The following is a 20,580-nucleotide window of genomic DNA, read 5'->3' as shown; positions in this document are numbered from 1 at the left end:
TATATTTCAACAAAAGGTCCCCTTTTCTTTTTATGTCAGATGGTCCAGCACCATCCTTAGACAATTGCTTACATTTTTGGTGTGATTCTCATTTCTGGAAAAGGCTTAAAATAAAGGTCATGTGATATGAAAGCCCAAAACACAGGGCCCTAACTTTGTAATTTAACCCCTGCAAAACTAATTGTATTTATTTACTTGTAAATAAAAGTAAATCGGTGACAGTCTTGTTTTAACTGACTCAGATGCTCAATCTTGCATGTAGTGATTGAAATAGATCCTTACCTTACAGCGCCATCTTCCTCAAGAGTGACCAGGCACACATATCCTCTTTTTCCCTTTGGGGGACACGAGGCAACAAGGTCAACCACACTGACGCATTACAATGATAGTATAAGCAGGCAAGTGGGTTTCCTCGCAATGAAGAACTTCTCACTCATTTTTAGGCATAAGAATTAAACCAACTGGAGCACTTAGTTTACAGAAATAAACACTTTATTTATATATCAATATCTGTCTTTCCTCTTGTTAATACACAAGTTCAATATAATTTAAACAGAATAGTGAAAGGCTACTTCAAGACTGGCACTATACTGAAACAGAATCACAGGCCTGGGCTTCACTGTCTCTGTATCAATCGTTGGTTTAAAGCTAAATGGTTTCAATGTTATACCCACAGTTGATTTAGGCATCGGTGTACATATCTTTTAGAAAGAAATAACAATTTTTTTGATTCCCTGTCAGTACATTTTGGTCATAAAACAACAAAAAATAAGATATGTCACAACACCACTTCAACAAATTGTTACAATAGGACTTTCAAACCATTTACAATTGATAAATTATAAACTGCAACATTGTACAGCATACAAATTAGGCTAATACTATGCAATCACACATTTGAGCTAAACAAAAGTAATTTGATATCATTAATCTTCACTGACAAATCTTTAAAAACAACCGTATAAGACATCTTAGAAATATCACATATTACATTTAATGAAACAGCAAAAATATACATATTTCGGTCCCGTTTCCTTTTTGTGCATTTAAAATGGTACATTCTTCGCAATGTCTCTGATTTGAGTACAATAAGATTCATAAACAAATACAGCGACAATCATATTACGATACATCCAATGCAATATACATGACGACAACTATAATGACAGTGAACTACTTCTTCAAAGTGCAAAGAGAGCAGGTTGTTGAGAGTAAGACCTGATGCCAACAGCTGAAGCCTGCCTGTCTGCCTGTGCTCCTTTATTGAAGGATACCATAACTTGCTGAGAAGAGAGTTGATTTAAGGGCTCTCATCTTAAAGGACTTTCTATACTCTGTAATGTTAAAAAAGTGCAGGCACTATTAGAAATGCAGAACATCTCTGTCTTCAAGTAAGGTCAGTGTTTCTGTTCTTCTGTCTGTGGGGGTTTGGTTGTGTTTTGAAGGTTGTGTTTTCTGAGGGGCCCTCGGGGGGAAGGGAGGGTCCTCAGGAGCTCGTTGAGGCCCTTGTGGACGTTGGCATGCTGGGAGGCGGCGCACTCTGCCAGCCCAGGCCCCATGTGGGTGTAAAGGGCTTGGCACAGGTTGGCAGTGGCCCCCCGCACGCTGCCGCCCCGGCCGTGGACGGTGCCGCTGTGGCTGGAGGTGCCCAGGAGGTGCCACAGCAGGGGTAACACCTTCTGTTCCACCACCTGGGGCTTACGAGGATACAGCTCTGTCACCAGATCTGAAAGACAGGCCAGAAGATGAGGGAAGGGAAGTAGGGGGAGGTGGGAAGAGGCAAGGGAGTCAAACACGTAACAAGGAGCTTATGAAATGCTGAGAGCATATGACACTGACACATCTGTTTCTCCCTCCTTTTAAGGCTAAAGACTCCTTGGAGGGCAGGCAGAAAGACAGTTCCCATAGCACTGTTGTTTAGCAGCTGTTGTAAACTCAGATCATAATCCAAATGTTAAAAATCTAATGAAGTTTACAAAGTATCATCTACATAACCTAGGTTGCTAAGGGGATTTATCTCAAGCAAACTGTTTCAGTGAACATACCTGCAACCTTCTCTATGAGATCCACCTTAGCCTTGCCACTCAGGAACTGGGCCTTGGTGCAGAAGGGCTGTAGGAGGAGGGTTGTATCTGTGAACAAAGTAAAGCACAAAGTCTAGTTAGAGATGGTCATCCTCTCAGCTACGTTCGAGCCTTGCATGGAACCTCAAACCAGATGATGTGATCTCAAAAATCAGACACCTACCAAGGTTTTGGATGAGTGCGTGGATGGCTCCAATGGCAGCGGTATAGATAGCATTGTTCTTGGAGTTGAGGTGATTGTCCACGATGGCCGGGACCAGGATGTAGACTACCTGGGCCAGGTTATCCTTCATCACAGTGACGATCTTCTGCAGAGACTCCAGAGCGTACAAGTTGACCTTACTGTTGGACTCCTGCAGTCTGGCCTTAAAGGCATCAAACACCTGGGAGAGAAGCATTACTATAGATTCAACTATGACCTACTTACACAGGTCCTCTTATCTAGGGCCATTTACATGGTTTATATTTTGTCAATAAAAGTTAGTTTTCTTTGTGATAGTCAGAGGACTTCGGCAATTTGCAGCTTAGGATATATAATAGTGAGCGCGGGTTGACTCATAACCCGCAGTCTCTGCAGTTATATCCGTGAGGCAGGCAGGTTTAGGGTCATGGAATATTGTGTGGATGAAGGGAGGGTGGGTGGCGGACGGGTTGAATAAAGAGAAAACAATACCTTAAACAGGGCTCGAAATTAACGCTTGTCCTCTTGTCCAGGAACAAGTAAAACAAATAATTGGACAAGAAGAGTATAGATTTCAATTTCAATTGTCTGAATGGACAAGATATTTGATGCATCTTTAGACCCCCCCGCTTCCTTAATTTCTAACAGATATTTTCATCTCGGTCACATGAAACTGCTAGCTCGTGCGGCACGCTTTTGAAAATGATGTTTTCCCGCTAATTGCATTTTGGAACATTTGCGCGCAGCCTACAGCCATGTGCACATTGTTGAGCTTATAATATGAAGAAATAAAACGATCAACATTTTAAGCTAAAAGGTCTGATCTGTTGCATCAGCCTCATTGCTTTTTAAAAATTTTTAATATGCAGTGGTCGTATGAATTTTGAATCAGTTGTCCCAGAACTGTCCCAGAGTCTGTTTTGAACCATATACATATTTTTTTTATCATCCCAGGGACGACAGGACGCCCTTAAGGAGGGAGTTATTTTATAAAGACATAAAAAGTATTTGGTTGTAATTGTAACCATCCTCCAGGAGAGCCTTAAAGGGGCAGTGTTGTATTTTGAATATGCAAAGAAGCCAATAGCCAGAGTATAACCTACATTTTTGTCTGGTTCTCTATGGTAAAAAATTAAATAGTAATTCATTTTATTTTGTAAAGTGGAATGCTTGCATCATACAATGATGTACAAATGGTGTTTCTATTTCCTTACAACCGGTCAAACTGATGTCCCTTGGAAATGTTGCACAGAAAATCTTTCCTGTATTTTTTAAAATGTTCTCCCCGGTCCCTAAACGTCTTTGCTCCGCGAAAGAAGCAGAGATCACAGAGAAAAACTTGTCAACTACATTGAAGCTACATTGAAGCATTCATTCTATCGATTTATGACATTATTCTGGTGAGCAAGGCTTTATTTAGTCTTCTGGGGCAACATATAATGACAGAAGAGAAGCTGCATGTATCTAATTACAGACATGTTGACTAACAAATAGCCTACCAAAATGTTGGAAATTAGGCTATATGCAGAAACATATCTAAATCAGGCAACAACAAAAAAAACTGCACCCCTTGTCAAAAAATCGTTTAGCCATCTCTGACTGTAGCCTACAGCGCATTTTCTATATTAGCGGGTTAGGGTTGGGTGCGGGCCTCAGATTTTCCCATTATCACATTGTGATGTCACGAGAGGCTACACAGCTTTCAGCGGGATTGCTCAAGTAGTGCAAGGAGACCAGGTTCAACCAAAACAAGGATTTTATTAAAGGTCTTGGGAAACTAACGAAAGTATAACACAATACTGTTCTCTGGTGGCTCTTAAGGGTTAACAGTTCAGGGATGTCTCTTCCACATCCAAAATCATAACTCTCCCTCGCTCAAATAACTTTTCCCCAGTCTTACTGTCTTCCACGTTGCAGCTAGTGGCCAACCCAGCAAAACGTCCTTCCAAATGTCCCACACGTATTTCCACAGGTGCATATATCCAAAGGTGAGTATTTCCCAAAGGTAAGTATCTCCAAATCCTTATATTCCTCATGGAAGTGGACGTGCAGCACTCTTGTCCTCCAGAGAGCCCCGCTTGGAGACCGTGTCTCTTCCCTTCAACAAACCTTCAGCTCATCAGCTCCTGATTGGTTTCAGCTGCGTGGGAAGATTGGCCATAGAGGGTTGGAGTTCCCGACCATACCAGCAGATGGAGCCATAGCTGTCTGGGTTTGCAGCCACCTCAGGGGATGTAACGTCCCTCCAGGACACAGCCTCTCGTGACATCACACATCCCCCTCCTCGGGACCGACGTCCTCGTCGGGTAAAGGCAGCGAAGAAGGCATCACGCCGGGAGAGGGCGTCCGCATTGCCGTGGTGCTTGCCAGACTGCTCTCTCTTCAACTCCTCCAACTCTAGGACCAGGGACTCAGCCTCCTGTTGTCTCTCCTTGAGTTTCTTACTGAACGCATCAGCCTTGGTTTTAGCAGAGTTTAGCTTCTGTTGAGCAGCTTTCAGTTCCTTCTCTCTCTCTGCCTCCGCATTCTTCATCTTGTTCTCCAACACCTTGTACTTCTCCTCTGCCTTCTTCTGGACCTCCTTACTACTGCGCAGGGTCTCCTCACACTCCTCGATGGTCCTGCGCAGCCTCTCCAGCTCCTCCTGTTGCTTAGGGAAGGAGCTCTGTTGGAGTTTAGCCTGGAGGATATCTAACTCTTCTGTCTTCATGTCTAACTGTTGCTTTAACAAACGATACCTCTCAGCGGTCCCCTTCAGACCAGACAGTTCTTTGTCCAGATTCTGTAGCTCCGTCTCTGTGTCGGTCTGGGCACCTGCCATCCCTATCAGAGCCCGGGCGGGAGTGAGTAACTCGGAGGATTGCACCGGAGCCTTCCCAGGATGAGTCTTGCCTCTCCGTTTCGAGGTACTGGGTTATCCTCTCCTGAGACTCTCTCCAGAGTGGGTAAAAGGCTGGGCAGTCTCGTCCAATTAGGACAGGGACGGGGAGGGAATCAACCACCCCCGCCGTCGTGTGTATGGTTCCCCGTGTGCTGGTCATTGTAAGTTCAGTAATGGGGTATTCTCTGGTGTCCCCATGGACACAGGAAACTGGGAGGACTTTTCCCGGGGGTCAGACACGTTGGGCCCACCAAATCCTTACGCACTAGGGTGGCCCGGCTACCAGAATCCAGTAAGGCCTCCACATCATGGTGATTCACAGTTACCGGGCAGGTGGGGGGGTCGATCTGGGCCGCCATCTACGACTCCCAAGAGCGAGGCAACACGGTGTGTGGGTGCTGAGCTGGAGGACTCCGCAGTGGGCATAGGTTCATCGGCTGGTTTCCCACACTGCCAGGAGATATGTCCCATCTCCCCACACCGGTAACACTGTCGAGTTTCCCCCTCCTGGTGTACTCTTCTTGGACCTGCCTGGTTTCTGGCTCCCCCTGGAGCCGGGATAAGTCCTGACGTGGCTGGGTTCGAGACCTTGGGGTCCTTTGGACGGGTTCTTCCCATTTGTGGTGGGGCCGCCCTCCTGGGGTCTTTTCGGGAAGCATTCAGCATCTCCGCTGCGGCCTGGTACTTTTCCACAGCTTCCACGGTCAGATCAGCCGTGGTCAAGGCCTGTTGACTGATGAACCGTTTTGCCTCATAAGGCAGGGCGCGTAGGTAACGATCCACCACAACGGCCTCCACCACCGCCGCTGCTGTATTCCTCTGCGGATCCAGCCATTTCCTTGCGATTCGGACAAGTTCATGCATCTGCGCCCGAGGAGGTTGGTCTGGTTGGAAGGTCCAGCTGTGAAAGCGCTGGGCCATACCAAACTTTGTGAGTCCATATCTGCTGAGGATCTCAGACTTCAGGGCATCATAGTCAGTAACCTGGTCAGGGCCCAGGTCCTGGACAGCATTCAGCGATTCCCCGGTTAGAAAGGGGGCTAACAGACCAACCCACTGTTGCTTGGGCCAGGCTTCCCTAGTGGCCGTGGCCTCAAATGCATGCAGGTATGCCTCAATGTCATCGGTAGCTCCCATCTTAGATATAAAGTCACTTGCCTTTATTGGGCGGGTATTTTGGACCACCCTCTGTCTCTGCAACTGCAATTCCTCTGCCTTCAGAAGGTTGGCTTTCTTTTGCTCCTCCAAGAGAGCCACGTTTGCTTGCATCTGGGCTTGCTGGCCAGCAACAAGGGCTTTCAATATGTCCTCCATTTCAGTCGGCCGGGAGCCTACGGCCAACTTGGAAAACTGGGTGATCAAACCTTCGGTATCCTCCTCTGACATGCACTATTAACGCTTGGCGTGCCCGTATTCTCCACCATCTGTGATGTCACGAGAGGCTACACAGCTTTCAGCGGGATTGCTCAAGTAGTGCAAGGAGACCAGGTTCAACCAAAACAAGGATTTTATTAAAGGTCTTGGGAAACTAACGAAAGTATAACACAATACTGTTCTCTGGTGGCTCTTAAGGGTTAACAGTTCAGGGATGTCTCTTCCACATCCAAAATCATAACTCTCCCTCGCTCAAATAACTTTTCCCCAGTCTTACTGTCTTCCACGTTGCAGCTAGTGGCCAACCCAGCAAAACGTCCTTCCAAATGTCCCACACGTATTTCCACAGGTGCATATATCCAAAGGTGAGTATTTCCCAAAGGTAAGTATCTCCAAATCCTTATATTCCTCATGGAAGTGGACGTGCAGCACTCTTGTCCTCCAGAGAGCCCCGCTTGGAGACCGTGTCTCTTCCCTTCAACAAACCTTCAGCTCATCAGCTCCTGATTGGTTTCAGCTGCGTGGGAAGATTGGCCATAGAGGGTTGGAGTTCCCGACCATACCAGCAGATGGAGCCATAGCTGTCTGGGTTTGCAGCCACCTCAGGGGGATGTAACGTCCCTCCAGGACACAGCCTCTCGTGACATCACAACATATAGTCGGGCGGTTGTGGATGGGTTATTAGCAATTGCGGGCGGGTGCGGGTGAACAAACATCTGACCCACGCAACACTAGTATATAAGGCTAAAGAATATCTGGTATTGTTTAGATGACGTCAGTTACCGGAAAGATGCTGCCGATGACTATGTTGGGGTTGTGCTCGCAGTCCACCACTAGCTGGTCAATGCCCTTGATGCGCTCTCTGAAATCCTTTGAACCCAGCTGGGCTGTGAGCTGCTTGATGTACTCGGTCTTGTCTGCAATGCTGTGAGCTTGAGGTCTGCTGCTGTACTGCCCAGACTCCCTGCAGATACACAAACAGTAGGTAAGACATGGAGAGGGGAGTTCATACTGACACATGAACAAACTGTACATACAATGACACAAACTGTGCTAATGCATGGACAAACAGCACAGCTAGCCATGGCTTTATTCATAACAGTTCAGTATGCTAGGGATGTAAACTTGATGAGACTGACGTGCTACACATTTCAGTTGGTGTTGTCGTGTTTGCCCACCTGTTGACCACTTTGAGGGGTTCCCTGCTGAGAGATGAGGCCCTCACTGTGCCACTGCCAGGGAGGGAACGCCGGCCCCTGGCTGACGGGGTGTCCTGGGGCATCTCTCCAAGGCCCTTCAGACCACATTAACACACATGTAACCACTGCTTCCTTAAAGGCCCAGTGCAGTCAAAAACGTGATTTTCCTGTGTTTTATATACAGTATATTTCCACACTATGAGGTTGGAATAATACTGTGAAATTGTGAAAATTATGATAACGCCCTTTTAGTGCAAGAGCTGTTTGAAAAAACTGCCTGAAATTTCACCCTGTTTTGGTGGGATGGAACTTTGGCCTGCCTGGTAGTAAATTAGTGAAATGACCAATAAGAAAAAGAGTTCCAAACCTCTCTACCAATAACAGCAAGTTTTCCGTTTCCCACTCAGACCACTCCCAGACAGTCCTAGCAGAATTCTTGCTTGAGAAATTGCTATTTGCTAAGAAGCTATTTTTGTTTATTTTTGACCATTTTAAATCACAGTAAGGTACTTAATTGTTGCCCAGAAACGATTTCATATTGAGATAAAAACAGCTGCATTGGACCTTTAAATTAAAAGTGTCTTGTCTCAAAACGCAAGCCCCCAGCAGGGGGAGACAAAAATAGACAGGAATGACTCATAACAGTCACACACACCTTCTCAGTTAGACAGTGTTCTGTACCTTAGTCTTCAGTGTGAAGACAGTGTCTCTGATGGGAGCCAGGTCTTTGGCAGGGATATATTTCTCCAACATCTTATCAAAATCAGGGTGCGATGACAGAAACAGCAGCATCCGGCGTCCCTGGTACCTGAGGAGAAGAACAGCCTCAAACAATGCCACATTCTATTGATAACAGACACACTTACTAGTATTAAAACAGACATACGTTGGTTTTTAACAAAATTCCCTCCCTACCTAGCTTCCTGGGAGGAGTCTTGTGACAGCTTGGTGACGGCAGGTAGGATTCGGTCGGTGAGGTCTTTCCCTCCAGATAGCAGGCGGGCAGTGCCAATGTTCTCCATCAGGTTGACCATGTGATGACCTGCGCACTTCCTCACCACTGAGTTCAGGTGACTGTTCACAAGAGACAATATCAGGGATGTGGTCAGCACCACATAGAAAATAAAGCCTAATGGCCCACTTTAATGATAAGATACAAGCATGGTAAGATTTAATATCTTCAAGCAAAGCATGTAATTCAAGTACTGGTGCTGAACTGCTGATAGTGCTAGTTGGTGACCGTGAGTGTGTGTCTGACCTGAGGCCGCTGGTGAGCAGGGCGCTGAGGCTGCGGGTGGGGGTACAGTGTTGCACCATGCTGTCCAGCGCTGCGTCCACGTCCTGCCTGATGAAGGCATTGGACTCCCCAGCCTTCTGCAGCAGAGCCTTGGCAGTGCCCTCCAGCTCCTGGTCCATCCCCTTCTGCAGTGCGGTGTACAGCTCACCCATCGCCCCCACAGCAACACGGGACACACCCGACCGAAGGTTCCTCACCTGGGGAGCAATACACTCAGATGACGATGATGATGATGATATTGAATCAGCTAGATCATTTTTTCTTCAGCCATCTCACCAAGGGCTTGAATGGTTACATTGCCTCATCAGGATGTAGGAAAATAAGTCATTAAACAGCTAGTGTCTACAAGGACCACCCTGTCTTGAATTGATTGAGGCTGAGATTATGATTAGAAGGAAGAAAATAGATTGGATGAGGGTCCCCAGGACAATGGACTGCACATTAACATTTATATAAGACTAAAAGAATGAGGAGTCGTGGTCATACCTCTTGGATGAGTGCGAGACAGACGTCATGCAGCCTGTTCAGCAGTATGTCTGAATGGTACAGCGTCAGACCACGGAGAAAGGTGAGGCCTTCGATCTTCTTCTCCCTTCATTAATAAATAGAGAAATAGAAATTGAGTAATTCCAATCCATTGCTTATATGCATCCAAAAATTATAAAATTGACATTTGAAGTAGGGTCTGACTAGACAATGTTTAAGTATAGCATGGGGTTAAATGCTAGCGGTGGGGTTCAGTTGGACCCCAGGAGGTTTAGTGGTTGCTAAAACGTCAGCTAATAGGGATCCAAATCAAGAATAAAGCTCACCAGTCGTCTGAGTTGAGGAGTTTGAAGCTCTGTGTCAGTGCTAACTCAGGTTTGGAGAACGGCCGTAGTTCAGGTTGCTCTGTCAGGTCACTCTTCTGGCTGGGAGTGCCTGGGGACAACTCATCTGGAGGAAACAACCACATAATTAAATACAACACAATTATGATGGAAATTTCCCACATTTTGTTACGTTACAGCCTTAAGTGATGGCCACTTCTATAATTCAAGTTTTTTGTACCCTTCCCCAAATCAGTGCCTCGACACAATCCTGTCTTGGAGCTCTACGGACAATTCCTTCGACCTCATGGCTTGGTTTTTGCTCTGACATGCACTGTCAACTGTGGGACCTTATATAGACAGGTGTGTGCCTTTCCAAATCATGTCCAATCAATTGAATTTACCACAGGTGGACTCCCAAGTTGTAGAAACATCTCAAGGATGATCAATGGAAACAGGATGAACCTGAGCTCAATTTCGAGTTCCATAGCAAAGGGTCTGAATACTTATGTAAATAAGGTATTTCTGTTTTTTTATTTTCTGTAAAAAGTGAAGGGGTCTGAATACTTTGCCTTCAGAAAGTATTCACACCCCTTGACTTAATCCACATTTTGTTGTGTTATATTGAATTCATTTTGAATTCAGGCTGTATTTTTTCTCTCTCACCCATCTACACACAATACCACATAATGGCAAAGTGAAAACAGTTTTTTTTTAGAAATGTTTGCACATTTATTGAAAATGAAATACATAAATATCTCATTTGCATAAGTATTCACACCCAGAGTCAATACTTTGTAGAAGCACCTTTGGCAGCGATTACAGCTTTGAGTTTTTCTGGGTAAGTCTCTAAGAGCTTTTCACACCTGGATTGTACAATATTTGCACATTATTCTTTTTAAAATTCTTCAATCTTTGTCAAATTGGTTGTTGATCATTGCTAGACAGCCATTTTCAAGTCTTGCCATAGATTTTCAAGCCGATTTAAGTAAAAAAAACGAACTATGCCACTCAGGAACATTCAATGTCGTCTTGGTAAGCAACTACAGTGTATATTTAGCCTTGTGTTTTAGGTTATTGTCCTGCTGAAAGGTGAATTTGTCTCCCAGTGTCTGGTGGAAAGCAGACTGAACCCGGTTTTCCTCTAGGATTTTGCCTGTGCTTAGCTCTATTCCGTTTATTTTTATCCTAAAAAAACGTCCTTGCCGATGACAAGCATACCCATAACATGATGCAGCCACCACCATGCTTGAAAATGTGAAGAGTGGTACTCACTGATGTGTTGTGTTGGATTTGCCCCAAACATAACGCTTCAGGACATACAGTAAAGTTAATTTCTTTGCCACCACAGTTTTTGCTGTTTTATTTAGGGCCTTATTGCAAACAGGAACAACTTATTTAGGCTTGCCATAAAGGGTTTGAATACTTACTGACCCAAGACATTTCAGCTTTTCATTAATTTCTAAAAACATAATTCCACTTTGACATTATGGGGTATTGTGTGTAGGCCAGTGACACAAAATAAAAATGTAATACATTTTAAATTCAGGATGTAACACAACAAAATGTGGAAAAAGTCAAGGGGTGTGAATACTTTCTGAAGGCACTGTATGGCCACAACAACACACAGCAGAGTGTTACATTACAGCTCTATTGTTACATTACAGTTCTATCAGTCACTGGCTAAATGAAGCAGCGTGCGTGGCAGGAGATGTATTAATAGAAGCTGTGAAAACAAAGCTTTGCACTCCATTATCTAAGAGAACATCTCATTTACTGTTCCCAAGCTCAGCTACTGTTGGAGCTGCGATGGGCTAATTAGTAGTGCACTAAACCTCTTTAGAATGAGATATGATGTGTTGACTGATTCATCTATCCACCATGTTAAAAAGTATAATTAAGTTGCTAAAATGAATGAGAGACACCACAGAACATACAGTCATGTATTTAATGCTATGATGAAAAACAGTGTGGCGCTACCCTATAACTGCAAAGAGACAGATTATATGATGACTGCCAGACTGTTCCACTGACCTGAGCTGTGTGAGAGGGACGGCCGTGCACTGCTGAGACTGGGAGCCCTCCTGAGGCGGGCCAGGGTGCTCCTGGGGTTGGGAGGGACCGTGGGGGGGCTAGGCTGGTGAGGGGGACTGAAACATTTAATGGGGTTCTGGGATCCCTGGGGGCTGGCAGGGCTGGTGGGAGACTCGTCTGGTAGAGAGTGAGCCTTGGTGGACGTCACTATGCTACCATTCAGATGCAAGTCTGTTAGGCGAAGAACAAACACTATAGAGATTAACCACAAGCACAAGCAGGAAGACGCATGCTACTGTCAGAACAAAAATGACAAAACATTTCGCAACATTACAAAAGCCAGTGTATCAAGGGAAATCCTGTCCTGGGGTTATGGATAGCATTGGAGGGATAAGGAAGAAACATTGCACCTTTGGAAATGGCTGCTGTATCCTCTGTAGCCATGTCATTTTGCACCTGTCTGAGGCGCAGGCGCATCCTGTCAGCTCTCTGACGATCCCCCAGGGCGGGCTGGCCCTCCTGCTGCGCCAATCGGTGCTGCCTCATCTTGTTCCGAGCAAACCTAGACGTTCTCAGCCTTTCCTGCACACAAACACACAACACTCCAGCCAAATACATGCCACAGGTGTAACTGACTGATAGCAGTGGTAGAGGGACATTTTCTTTCAATCTGTAATGCCTAATGGGAAATGTAGTCTCAGAGGTTGTTGGTGGTGTATGTACAGTATGGTGGACCTGCTCACCCTGGCCTCCTCTGAGTCTGGGCTGTCGTCGGGGTCCAGGTGGTTGCCGGGGACAGCATGGCTGTAGATGCCAGTTGGAGGGTCACTGTGCAGCCTGGTCATACAGTCGCCCTGCTCCATCGACATGGCAATGCCTGGACAGCTGGACAGAACCCCCAAGCCAAACACTCCTGCAGAGGGGAGAAGTGAGGAAGATTCAAGAGCGCTCAAGCTAATGTTTTCATTGAAACCATTATTCAGCAAAGTTCCATATGACTACATAGAACTCTATTCCACATCAAGTAACTCACGCAAGCAGTAAAATCTGATTTAAAAAACAAAAATACACCTTATGGAACAGTGGGGACTGTGAAGACACACCCACACAGGCACAGACACACACATATGATAACATACGCACTATACACACACACGTACACATGGATTTTGTGTTGTAGTAGAGTAGTGGACTGAGGGCACACAATGTGTTGTGAAATCTGTTAAGAAATGTAATGTCATTAATTGTATATACAGTTGAAGTCGGAAGTTTACATACACTTTAGCCAAATACATTTAAACTCAGTTTTTCACAATTCCTGACATTTAATCCTAGTAAAAATTCCCTGTCTTAGGTCAGTTAGGATCACCACTTTATTTTAAGAATGTGAAATGTCAGAATGATAGTAGAGAGAATTATTTCTTTCAGCTTTTATTTATTTCATCACATTCCCAGTGGGTCAGAAGTTTACATACACTCAATTAGTATTTGGTAGTGTTGCTTTTAAATTGTTTAACGTTTTGGGTAGCCTTCCACAAGCCACCCACAATAAATTGGGTGAATTTTGGCCCATTCCTCCTGACAGAGCTGGTGTAACTGAGTCAGGTTTGTAGGCCTCCTTGCTCGCACACGCTTTTTCAGTTCTGCCCACAAATGTTCGATAGGATTGAGGTCAGGACTTTGTGATGGCCACTCCAATACCTTGACTTTGTTGTCCTTAAGCCATTTTGCCACAACTTTGGAAGTATGCTTGGGGTCATTGTCCATTTGGAAAACCCATTTGCGACCAAGCTTTCACTTCCTGACTGATGTCTTGAGATGTTGCTTCAATATATCCACATAATTTTCCTTCCTCATGATGCCATCTATTTTGTGAAGTGCACCAGTCCCTCCTGCAGCAAAGCACCCCCACAGCATGATGCTGCCACCCCCGTGCTTCATGGTTGGGATGGTGTTCTTCGGCTTGCAAGCCTTCCCCTTTTTCCTCCAAACATAACGATGGTCATTATGGCCAAACAGTTCTATTTTTGTTTCATCAGACCAGAGGGCATTTCTCCAAAAAGTACGATCTTTGTCCCCATGTGCAGTTGCAAACCGTAGTCTGGCTTTTTTATAGCGGTTTTGGAGCAGTGACTTCTTCCTTGCTGAGAGGCCTTTCAGGTTATGTCGATATAGGACTCGTTTTACTGTGGATATAGATACTTTTGTACCCATTTCCTCCAGCATCGTCACAAGGTCCTTTGCTGTTGTTCTGGGATTGATTTGCACTTTTCGAACCAAAGTACGTTCATCTCTAGGAGACAGAACGCATCTCCCTCCTGAGCGGTATGACGGCTGCGTAGTCCCATGGTGTTTATACAGTGGGGAGAACAAGTATTTGATACACTGCCGATTTTGCAGGTTTTCCTATTTACAAAGCATGTAGAGTTCTGTAATTTTTATCATAGGTACACTTCAACTATGAGAGACGGAATCTAAATCAAAAATCCAGAAAATCACATTGTATGATTTTTAAGTAATTCATTTGCATTTTATTGCATGACATAAGTATTTGATCACCTACCAACCAGTAAGAATTCCGGCTCTCACAGACCTGTTAGTTTTTCTTTAAGAAGCCCTCCTGTTCTCCACTCATTACCTGTATTAACTGCACCTGTCCACACACTCAATCAAACAGACTCCAACCTCTCCACAATGGCCAAGACCAGAGAGCTGTGTAAGGACATCAGGGATACAATTGTAGACCTGCACAAGTCTGGGATGGGCTACAGGACAATAGGCAAGCAGCTTGGTGAGAAGGCAACAACTGTTGGCGCAATTATTAGAAAATGGAAGAAGTTCAAGATGACGGTCAATCACCCTAGATCTGGGGCTCCATGCAAGATCTCACCTCGTGGGGCATCAATGATCATGAGGAAGGTGAGGGATCAGCCCAGAACTACACGGCAGGACCTGGTCAATGACCTGAAGAGAGCTGGGACCACAGTCTCAAAGAAAACCATTAGAAAACACACTACGCCGTCATGGATTAAAATCCTGCAGCGCACGCAAGGTCCCCCTGCTCAAGCCAGCGCATGTCCCGTCTGAAGTTTGCCAATGACCATCTGGATGATCCAGAGGAGGAATGGGAGAAGGTCATGTGGTCTGATACCTGGTCAAGACCTACAGGAAACGTATGATCTCTGTAATTGCAAACAAAAGGTTTCTGTACCAAATATTAAGTTCTGCTTTTCTGATGTATCAAATACTTATGTCATGCAATAAAATGCAAATGAATTACTTAAAAATCATACAATGTGATTTTCTGGATTTTTTTACAGACCTCTACATGCTTTGTAAGTAGGAAAACCTGCAAAATCGGCAGTGTATCAAATACTTGTTCTCCCCACTGTACTTGCATACTATTGTTTGTACAGATGAAAGTGGTACCTTCAGGCGTTTGGAAATTGCTCCCAAGGATCAACCAAACTTGTGGAGGTCTACAATTCTTTTTCTGAGGTCTTTGATTGTCATCATGGGAAAATCAAAAGAAATCAGCTAAGAGGCATTGAGTTTGAAGGTAGGCCTTGAAATACATCCACAGGTACACCTCCAATTGACTCAAATTATGTCAATTAGCCTATCAGAAGCTTCTAAAGCCATGACATCATTTTCTGGAATATTCCAAGCTGTTTAAAAGGCACAGTCAACTTAATGTATGTACACTTCTGACCCACTGGAATTGTGATACAGTGAATTATAAGTGAAATAATCTGTCTGTAAACAATTGTTGGAAAAATTACTTCTGTCATGCACAAAGTAGATGTCCTAACCGACTTGCCAAAACGATAGTTTGTTAACAAGACATTTGTGGAGTGGTTGAAAAACAAGTTTTAATGACTCCAACCTAAGTGTATGTAAACTTCTGACTTCAACTGTAAGTGCCTTAATGTGTCTGGACCCCATGAAGAGTAGAAGCTGCCTTGGCATCAGCTAATGGGGATCCATAATAAATACAAATACAAAGCTGAAACCTTGAGCAGTACAGTGTATTTACATAGCTACAGAATACTGTAAGCAGTGATGACTTCCAAAATATGATGCCCTCTCTCCTCTGCAAGTTTTTGCATATGTTACTGTGACAAAGCTAAGTGTATTGCCAACTACAAGTTAACCCAAACAATGATTTGACTTGGCCCGGATACTGTGTGGCCCCAGGCAGGGCCTTGAGTACTGTGAGATTTGGCTCTGTGGTTATAGGAAACTTCCACCCAAAAACTATATTTTGGTATTTGTTTCATTAGTCCATTGTTGATATAGTCCCAACATGTTTTGCAAGTTTACAAGATATATAACTTTCAAAATACAGAAATATAGGCAGTATGATCCATTTTGCATCATATTCTACATTTTAGTCATTTTATATTATGCAAAACGCAGCATTATATGATGCAAAATGCATCATACCGGCTGTATTTCTGTATTTTGAAAGTTATATAACTTGAAAACTTGATTGCTGACATGGAAAACATTTTGGGACTATATCAACAATGCACTAATGAAACAAATACCAAAATATCATTTTTGGGTGGAGTTCTCCTTTAATAAACACAGCCCTGAGCCAGAACACCATGACCTCAGAACACAGTATTGGACATCATGGACATCTGAACAATGGCACAGAGACGTAAATAAGAGGAGACAGTTAAGGACTGACCTCTGCCAACCACACCAGGCATGTCAGTGACTGGTGAGTTCCTGTTGCTGTAGATCTGGGACCCTGAGGAACAGAGAATGGAGAAACATATACACATTTATTTTAAACAAGTCACTGAAACATATGGAAAACATATAGAAAAATACCCATAATTTAAGGACAGTGATATGCCTCAATGGAGCAGACCTCCTTGCAGTGACTGACCTTTGGCAGGCCTCAGGGCTTTAACTGTCTCCCGGAAGGCTGGTCTAGTTGGGGGTGGAGAGTATTCTCTAGTCCGGTCCTCTTCCTCAGGTTCCATTGGTCCGTTAGAGTACGGGACTCTTTGACCAATAACACTTACTTCAGGTATAATTTTATCTCTGAGTGGAAAGCCTGGTGAAGAAAACACACAAACACACTATTAGAGATTAATCAGCAACAGAAACAACACTAATCAGAGAGATCCTTTTACACGTCAAATCCTCACTGTACCTTGAAGGGCACTGAAGTCCATGGAGACAGAAGACCTCAGCTTAGCAGAAGGCACTCTAGCGATGTGAGGCTTTGCTGAAGAGGAGGCAGAATTCCCAGGGCTGCTGACAGAGGTCAGAGGTTATTCACCAGAAGGGATATCATATCTATCAGACCTTGGTGTGTGTCTATTTGAAGGTGTGAATATCATAGCTTGACCCCTTTGCCTGCCCCCCCCCCCTCCTCCCATTATTCTTGAAACAGGATCTCATTTGGTTCAACTTAGAATCTAGTGGAATGTACCTGGTTTTGGTGCCATTGAGGGTAGAGTTTGGGGGTGAGTAGATGCTGGAGAGCCCGCTCTCGCTAGCTGGGCTGGTGACTGTGGGCGAGGTTTGAGAGGGGGAGTCCAGAGCCAGCTCCAGTTTCATGGCTGAGTCTGGGCTATCTGGGTCAGGGTCTGAGCCACTCAGACTCACCTTGGCCTTCTTCTTAGCTGCACTGCAGCGCAGGGAGCGCAGAGAGTTCAGCATCTGTAAACAACAACAACACATTAGCTCATCAGTAACCTAAGAGCAAGGCAAGAGTGTGCTGTGAATACAGATACTATTTTATGCATGGTGTATATCCATGACAACTTAGATATCAAGTCTCTTTACCCAGCACTAACATTACAACACACATACTTAGTCCCAAATATTACCCATTTCACCACCACTGCACTAATGAAGGGAAAACATGATCCACATGCCATGTTCCTGCACTGAGGTATCCAGAGTTATGGGTACAGCTATGGATAAATCCCTGATGGCAAGACTGCAGCTTTCAGACAGTGTCCTAGCTACATTCAGCTGGAGACTTCACTAAGCAGAGCCATGTGTGTAAAACAGTGATCCTAACCTCCTGCCGGTCCAGGTTGTCCTCTTCCTGCTCCTGGTCTTGGTCCTGCAGGCTGAGGTGATCCAGGTCCAGGTGGAGGTTCCTCTCAGACAGGTGGTCCTGCAGGCTAGATGGAGATGGAGCTGGAGGATTGAACCGCTGGCCATTCTGAGACTGGCCCCGCTCTGGCAGGGGAAGGCCTGGAGACCGGGAAACAGGCAACACGGTCCTCGTCTCACTCAGAGCCTGCCGGAAAGACAAGGCAGACGAGGAGCTCACCAGAGAGGCACGGAGAGGCCGTGGAGAACACCTGCTGGATGAGAAGTCACCTGTGGGGACAAAGAGAGCACTCAAAAACATGCCTCAACTAAATAACATGACTACCAGGATCTACCCAATAATATGCAGTAGATACCAGACCCATACTTGATATGTCTTTCCAGGAGCTGGGGTCTAGTCTGTGGGGGCTGCTCTCTCTCTTGTTGGGCCAGGTGTTAGACATAGACAGTGAGGAGTCAGCGTGGCGGCGGGACAGTGTTGGGGTCAGCAGGCCCCCGGGGAGTGTAGCCAGAGGGTAGGAGGGCAGTAGGAAAGTGCCCTGGGCCGAGGGGTTGGAGGGGAGGGAGAAAGTGCGCTCAACGCCGGGGGTCCCAGGGAGGAGACGGGCCTTGTATACCACTGCAACACAAAGATCCTTCAGTTACCTTTCAATTAAACTCGGTTCTGTAGAAGGCACATAGGCTGTGCAGAGTAAAGACTTCCTCACCTCCCTCTGTGTCAGAGAAGTTGGTCGATTTGAAGATGTCAGGGTCCAAGTCAAGGCTCCCACTCCTTCTCAATCGTCCCAGGGATTCCCTCCTTATAGAGGACAGGGGTTTATGGGGCTCTGCAGAACCTGGAGGACAACAAATCAGCTTTTACTGTACATCATAACCATTATATATTCTCTATCAATACAATATGATGACTTATTGTTGGTGGATGAGCAAGTCATTTTTATTTTCAAAGTGATACGGTCAATTGAGTCCTCTTCATTGAGGGTAAGCTAACACTGAGGTCAGGCTAACCTGTGAGCCCAGTGACTAGCAGGGGAATGTAAACGGATCCTAGTTTGTTTCATTTGATAAATGATTCAGTCTAGGTTTAATACCTTTAGCTAAGTCAGAGCTTAGTTAAAACATGCATTGACAAACAGCTTTTATGGAGAGAGCAGCGGAGGTGTGGGGGAGATTCTTTACAGAAACTATTTGTTCATACTGGGTGGTAAAAGTTTCTGGCGTGTTGTGCGGCCTGCAGTCAAGTCCAGTCTTGCCTGTGAGCACAGGCTGCTCTTTTAAAAACAGTGGCTACGTAGCGGTTCACACACACTCCCCAACCCAAAACACTCACAACTCACTCACACACAATTCAGCATAGCATCTAGCAGTTTTTGTATTCCACTGCATGCTGTAAAAGCAAAAGACATAGCAAAACTTTTTTAAATTCATTATTATTTTACATTTTTGTAGGCTACTTTAACAAAGTCTTGTACAATATTTTGGTATATGGACTCATTCCAAATTCCCAATGCACCTGATACAATTGTAGTCTTCACTTAGAGGATTACATTCAGCATTGTGTCAAGATTACATATGTATACTGGTAGTCAAGGCAGTGGAGGTGGGCCTAAGATATATCAGAGCAGTACTTATTATGTCCAAATCAACCAATCATACAAGCTACTTTAGGGGTATGGAATGCATCTTATTCTCCTGTCACAGGTTGCCTCACTGTAAGGTATCTTGATAAAAGGTCAAGTTGCACACCAAGACCCTGGCAATTGAATACCTAAGTACTATCGCTAGCATCCCCGCTTGAGAAGATACCATGTTCATGACACAGCATCTGCTGTATTATCTCAACTGGCTTACCCACCTAGTCTGGTCCTTTCCTTCCTTTGAGAGCTTTTCTCCTGACCACTCTTTCAGAGTGAGCCAAGTCAACAGTGGGCTAATTGACTGCAATAGGAAGGAAGCCTCTGACAGGTTGGTGGACGTGACCACAAACCAACTGTGACTGCAAAGTGGAGGAACTTTAATAAATCATTGTAGCCAACTCTATTGCTTTCATCCACTTTACTGGCCTTCCTCCCTCACAATTAATACCTCATATTCTCTTTTGTCTACAGAAAACAGAAAATGTATGTATTTGATCACATTGGGTCCATACTTGCGAACATTAGAAAGCGTTTATATTTAACCTGGACCTGTCTCAAAATGCGCATCAGCCTATTACAATAGTCGACGTAGTTGCATGTGATAGAACGCTACATTGTAGCCGATCCCATCATATAGCATAGGGCTAACATGTGCCAGGTTAACCTCACCAGCTGACAGTGATTACTCCCTGTAACAAATTCCGCATCAGCCCATCAAAGATTTTAGACTTCATATCCACCAACCAATGGCATTTCTTAAAAAGGTCCAATATACTGAACCAAAAATATTAATAAAATATGCAACAATTTCAAAAGATTTTACTGAGTTACAGTTCATATAAAAAAAGTAATTGAAATAAATTAATTAGGCCCTAATCAATGGATTTCACATGACTGGTAATAAAGATATGCATCTGTTGGTCAAAGATACCTTAAAAGAAAAAAGTAGGGCGTGGATCAGAAAACCAGTCAGTATCTGGTGTGACCACCATTTGCC

The 20,580-nt window shown here is 44.6% G+C and overlaps 1 protein-coding gene across 1 annotated transcript in view; it reads right to left on the bottom strand.

Moving 5' to 3' along the window:
- Window positions 1-480: 480 nt before the first annotated feature.
- Window positions 481-20,580, bottom strand: part of LOC121544978 (TOG array regulator of axonemal microtubules protein 1) — a 44,954-nt gene continuing 24,854 nt past the window's right edge. Inside the window, exons 3-22 of the mRNA XM_041855271.2 lie at window positions 18,654-18,782; window positions 18,314-18,565; window positions 17,909-18,216; window positions 17,312-17,541; window positions 17,030-17,130; window positions 16,760-16,930; window positions 16,556-16,618; window positions 12,603-12,772; window positions 12,270-12,441; window positions 11,860-12,090; window positions 9,829-9,952; window positions 9,503-9,608; window positions 8,978-9,213; window positions 8,635-8,793; window positions 8,401-8,527; window positions 7,699-7,814; window positions 7,304-7,484; window positions 2,248-2,467; window positions 2,046-2,132; window positions 481-1,726 (exon numbers count right to left, since the gene is read on the bottom strand). Coding sequence (XP_041711205.2) covers window positions 1,398-1,726; window positions 2,046-2,132; window positions 2,248-2,467; window positions 7,304-7,484; window positions 7,699-7,814; window positions 8,401-8,527; window positions 8,635-8,793; window positions 8,978-9,213; window positions 9,503-9,608; window positions 9,829-9,952; window positions 11,860-12,090; window positions 12,270-12,441; window positions 12,603-12,772; window positions 16,556-16,618; window positions 16,760-16,930; window positions 17,030-17,130; window positions 17,312-17,541; window positions 17,909-18,216; window positions 18,314-18,565; window positions 18,654-18,782 — 3,512 coding nt within the window. The 3' untranslated portion in view covers window positions 481-1,397. The remainder of the gene's footprint in view (window positions 1,727-2,045; window positions 2,133-2,247; window positions 2,468-7,303; window positions 7,485-7,698; window positions 7,815-8,400; window positions 8,528-8,634; window positions 8,794-8,977; window positions 9,214-9,502; window positions 9,609-9,828; window positions 9,953-11,859; window positions 12,091-12,269; window positions 12,442-12,602; window positions 12,773-16,555; window positions 16,619-16,759; window positions 16,931-17,029; window positions 17,131-17,311; window positions 17,542-17,908; window positions 18,217-18,313; window positions 18,566-18,653; window positions 18,783-20,580) is intronic.

The sequence above is a fragment of the Coregonus clupeaformis genome, chromosome 29 (assembly GCF_020615455.1).
Source record: "Coregonus clupeaformis isolate EN_2021a chromosome 29, ASM2061545v1, whole genome shotgun sequence".
In the NCBI taxonomy this organism is placed as follows: domain Eukaryota; kingdom Metazoa; phylum Chordata; class Actinopteri; order Salmoniformes; family Salmonidae; genus Coregonus; species Coregonus clupeaformis.
The sequence above is the reverse complement of the archived record's forward strand: the minus strand, read 5'-3'. Positions and strand labels throughout refer to the sequence as shown.